The sequence below is a fragment of the Balaenoptera borealis genome, assembly GCF_965194805.1.
Source record: "Balaenoptera borealis genome assembly, chromosome: 16".
In the NCBI taxonomy this organism is placed as follows: Eukaryota; Metazoa; Chordata; class Mammalia; order Artiodactyla; family Balaenopteridae; genus Balaenoptera; species Balaenoptera borealis.
The window spans coordinates 72,042,943-72,048,024 of record NC_138872.1 but is presented as its reverse complement, the minus strand read 5'-3'; the positions used below and the strand labels follow the sequence as shown (position 1 = coordinate 72,048,024).

At 55.9% G+C, this 5,082-nt stretch overlaps 1 protein-coding gene across 1 annotated transcript; it reads right to left on the bottom strand.

Moving 5' to 3' along the window:
• Nucleotides 1–317: 317 nt before the first annotated feature.
• TUFM (Tu translation elongation factor, mitochondrial) lies at nt 318–3,785 on the bottom strand. The gene is made up of 10 exons (XM_082359686.1): nt 3,624–3,785; nt 3,327–3,521; nt 2,688–2,854; nt 2,379–2,483; nt 2,122–2,286; nt 1,842–1,974; nt 1,654–1,758; nt 1,382–1,533; nt 1,173–1,292; nt 318–688 (listed from the first exon to the last, which is right to left on the bottom strand). Exons 1-10 carry the CDS (start codon nt 3,664–3,666, stop codon nt 515–517), a joined length of 1,359 nt encoding a protein of 452 aa, XP_082215812.1. The 5' UTR covers nt 3,667–3,785; the 3' UTR covers nt 318–514.
• Between the last annotated feature and the right edge of the window lie 1,297 nt (nt 3,786–5,082).

Here is a 5,082-nt window from a genome sequence, read left to right as displayed (position 1 = left end):
CCTTCCCAGTATCTCCCAGTAGGATGTCCAAAATATAGCCTATTATATGTAGCATTTTGTTAGGCAATCATACAAAGCTCACTAGAATAGCTTTCAATCCTAATTTAGCTTCTCTGCCTTTCTCAAGTTGTCACAGCAGTGGTGACACCTTTAATAAGACAGGAGCTTTTCCACCCTGTACCATAGATGAACTCTTGAGGCTAGAGAGGTGAACTCAGTTCAAACGGCTCAGGGATCTCTCCCAAGCTATGTGTCCAGCTCCATTTTTATATTCCTCATCCTCTCCAGTGTGTACAAAGGACACAAGGCACACAAGCTAGCTTTCTATTCACAAAACAGTTTATTGACCTACCTCACCTGGCCAGCCACGTGGCCCTCTGGCCAGGGGAAGTGTCAGTCTAGCTGCAACTCGGCTGGGCTGCAGCCTCTGCCCTGAGAAGGGGGCACGAGAGGCAGGAGAGAACACTGGCCAGCACAGCCATGAACACAAGAGAGCCCCAGCAGAGGTCCAGACTCAGCTCCACTTGATGTTCTTGTCCTCCTCGGTCATGGCTGGTGTGTCAGTGACGAGGCCGGTGCCGATGGTCCGGTTGCCATCTCGCAGGGTGAAACGCTGGCCTTTTTCTAAGATCATTGGCTGCCGCAGGATTAGGGTGAGCTTCAGGTCCTCCCCGGGCATGGCAAGCTCCTGGAGGGCAGAGACAAGGACCACTCATGTTCTTCAGGGAGCCTCCATTCCCTATTTGTTTGCTACCAAGGTTTTAACCTCCTTGGGAAAATGAAGCAGGGTGATGATTCCTTCTGGGGATACCTTCATCCCAGCCGTTAGGCACATGCAAACAGCATACGCAAAGGCAGGAAAGGACTGGTGATTAGTGTTTCTAACATTTTTCTTGAGAAAAAAATGTTTAGGGAATTTTGGGTTATACAAGTTTCTTAGTTACAGGGCTTCTCTGAGCCCTTATGTAAAATACACTGGAACTCTCAACCACAGGAACTCTTTTCTGGGAAATCTTTGTGGGTAAATGCTACCAAAGCTAAGGAATACCGGATGAGGACTCATTCCCCCTAAATCCACTGATCCAGGCCCTTCCGTCACCAGTTCCACCTGCATCATCAGCCAGCTTCTCTTTACGAGGGAAAAGTCCCCCACACTGTCATATACATCGTACCTTCCCTGGAGGCAGGACAGTCCGACAGGCCATGTCCCAAGTCAGGGAGAACATGACAGGCATGAAGTGGGATACAAAGGGCTTGTGGCGGCCACCCTCCTCCTTACTGAGGATGTACACCTGTGAGAGAAAACGAGGGTGGAGCTGGGCGTGGCTGGAAGCACCGAGCCTCTCCACGGTGCCTGCCCACCATCACAGGGAGCCCTCACCTGTGCCTCCACCTTCTGGTGGGGCTGGATGGAACCTGGCTTGGCCATGACCAGGCCACGCCTCAGGTCCTCCCGCTTCAAGCCGCGGACCAGGGCCCCAAGGTTGTCGCCTGCCTCTGCCCTCTCCAGGCTCTTGTGGAACATCTCAATGCCTAGGAGAGAGGAGAGAGGAGAGAGGAGGGAGAAGGGTGTGAGGCAGAGGGAAGGCACAAGGGGTCTGCGAGGGGAGGGGTCATCCTGGAGCCCCTGGGTCCCAAGGCTTCTTTCTGTACCTGTCACCACACTGCGCATATTCTTGCTATGTCCCAGGAATTCACACTCATCTCCCCTCTTCAAAATGCCACGCTCTAGTGTGCCTGTCACCACCGTGCCCCGGCCTGGGAGAAACAGGACAGGATATCAAGAACTCCGGGTGAAGCTTCTGTGAGGGGGAGGGAGTGCAAATAAGCAGGGTCCTCACCGGGGATAGAGTACACTGACTCTATAGGCAGCAGGAAAGGCTTCTCCAGGTCCCGGGTGGGCACTGTGATGTAAGTGTCCACAGCATCCAGCAGCTTCTGTACAGACTTCAAGCCTAGCTCAGGGTCACGTTGCTATGAGCGGGAGGTGACAGGACTCTGAAACTTCCATTCTGCTCCTCTTACGTGCCAAGAGCCAGTCCCCAGACTCAGAGCAGAGCTCTGACGCCCATCCAGCCCCAGCCCCAGCCAGCAGCAGCTCCTGCCCGACCCCGCCTTCACCTCAAGGGCGCAGAGGGCGGAGCCAACGATGATCGGAGTCTCCTCCCCTTTGTAGCCAAATTCAGTGAGCAGTTCCCTGATCTCCAGCTCAACCAGCTCCACCATCTCAGAGTCCTGCACAGCATCCGCCTTGTTCACATACACCACCACACGCTCTACTCCAATCTGTAGGTGGGCAAAGACATAGAGATGGTGTCCTGAGTGGCCCAACGCCGCTCCCCCCTTCCTCCTTCCACCCGTACCCAGGCTCTGGGTACCTGTTTGGCCAGTAATAAGTGTTCTCGGGTCTGGGGCATGGGGCCATCGTTGGCTGCCACCACCAGGATGCAGCCGTCGAGGGGGGCTGTGCCTGTGATCATATTCTGGGGAGGGAGAGGAAACACTCTGTGTAGGTCAATGACCTCCTCAGCTCCCCAGCCACCTCCTTACCACCTGCTGTGACTGGCCAGGCCCACAAATCCATGATCTCAAAACCATACATCTCAAGTATCTTAACCTCCTCCCCACAAGCCTAACATTTTTCCCGAGGGAGGGCAGTTCCAGGCCCTGTCCCCAGCAGCTCTCACCTTTACGTAGTCTGCATGACCGGGACAGTCCGTGTGGGCGTAGTGGCGGGCAGTGGTGCTGTACTCCACATGGGCGGCATTGATTGTGATACCTCGGGCTCGCTCCTCAGGGGCGTTGTCAATCTCCTCGTATTTCTTAAACTTGGCCCCACCTCCCTCGGCTAAAACTAACGGAAGGAAGAGAACACACGTTTCAGCTAAAGTTCCAGAGATAGAGGAAGGGCTCAGGCCACACCCCTGGGCCCCTCCTACCTAAACAAAGGACAGTCTGGGAGAAGTAAGCTTCCGAGACGCCCTCCTTCAACTCCTGGAGCAGAGGTAACTTCAGGTCAGAAAGAAAGGTTATAGGGCCTCAAGGGCCATCCCTGTGACTTCTCTAGGGTAACACCTCTGCTTACAGGGCACTCCCCAGGGCTGGAGGGAGGCCATTCGGGGTCCCCCAATTTATGCATCACAAACTTCTTCATGTCTACGGGAAATCTGTCTCCTGCATCTTGCAACCTACTGTCCGCCCGAGTTCTGGCGCCTGGGGTCACACTGAACACCTCTAGCAGCCTCTCCGCGGGCCCCACCTCCCTGGCTCCAGGTCCCGCCAGCAGAGCTGGCGCTGCCGGAAGCCTCCACCCCAACCCTGCTTACTTTTCGTGATGGCCGCGGTCAGTGTGGTCTTGCCGTGGTCTACATGGCCAATGGTACCCACGTTTACATGGGGCTTGTCGCGCACATAGATCTTCTTGGCCTCCACAGCCAGGCCACGGCACAAGAGGGGCAATGCCGGGGCCTTCAGCGGCCGCAAAAGACCCTTCAGCAGTGGGGTCGGGCCGGCGCCGAGACCTGCCGGGGCAGAGGCTTGGAGTCAGGGCGCGGGTCTGAGCCCAGCCGCTCCCGAAGACCCCACGTGAAACCGGGCCGCAATCGCCCACCCCGCCCCCTCACCGCTGAAGAGGGGCGTCGCGCGCAGCAGGGTCGAGGCCGCCATTGTGGTCGTACTGGTGCCCGGACTAGTGTGTACCGGGCCCGGACTAGTGTGTACCGGGCACTGGCGGCGGCGCGTGCAGTAAGCAAAGGGCAACTGTGGATGGAAGTCGCTTCCGGCGGAAGTGAGGGCCGAGAGGGCAAGTCTGGGAGCTTCTAGCCCCCAATCTCTATGGCCCTGTCAACTTCCGGGCGCGGGACGTAAGACATCCAGGAAGGTGCTGATGGCTCTCGGCTGGGTGAGGGTAGAGAAGGTTTCCAAGGCGCCCTCGGGCCTCGCGGGCTCAGGGCCCACGCAGTTCTCTCTGGTGGCGCCGGGGGGCGATGTGGAGCGTCCCACAGCGCACGTACGCCCCGGAGGCTCATGGGCGTTGTAGTTCCCAGGGCGGCGAGCTGTGCTGGCACTTAGCGTGAGAGGGTGAGGCCAGGTCTGGAGGCAAGGTCCCGTCCTCCTTGAGGCAGAAGCGGCTGTCCCAGCGTGGATGACTCCGGAACGTCCTGGCCCCGAACCCCCTGGAGTGCGACCCACTGCGCGGGTCTGGCGACAGATCTGGCGGCCGTGTGTCGCAGCTGGAGGTAGGACCAGGCTCTGCGGCCTGGCTGAGGAAGACCGTCCTGGGACTCTTTCGGGGGTGGGGCTCTAGTATGACCCATCTCTCCAATGAGCCTTTGTTTTCTTATCTGTAAAATGGGAATAGTAGTATCTACTTCATAGGGAGATGCTGACGTCTGGCTCTGAGAGGAAATGTGCTGGGCAAGAGACAGAAAAGGGCTCCAGAAGCCTCCAGGTCCCACAGTCTTTGACCCTCAAATACCCTCGCTCCTGGCTCACAGACTGCGGCGACAAAGTTTGCCGTCCACCCTTGTGGACCCTCAGCAGCCCAGAGAGTAATTCCCTCGATCGTCGTTCCACCCACCCAATTTTACAGATGACCAGGTGAGGGACAAACTTCTGGTGCCTTTAAGGGCAGCCTGAGTCTTTCTTGTTCCCGCTGTGTCCCTGGCTCCTACCACAGGGCGGGGCACTCAGTGAGTACTCAATAAATGTCTGTTGACTGAATGAATGAGTGCAAGGATGACCTTTAACTTTCACATCCATCATCTCATCACCCTGGGATGATAATAGCAGCTGCTTAACCTTGATTAATGTTTCTGAAACTCATCAGAGCCTAAGACTCAATTGACGGTGTCTGTTTCAAATAGATTCCTTAATTCCTCCCTTGGAGATTATGATTCAGTAGTGTCTGGGCATAGGCAAGGAAACTGTATTTATTTTTAACACACACAAACACCCTTGTTAAGCTCAGAGGAGTTTGGGAAACTCAGAATTAGAGACTTTTATGGATCAGACGTTGTGGAAATGCTTCATATTGGTTCACATTCAATGCTCCCAGTGTTATCGTCTGTAATAGGCGCCATT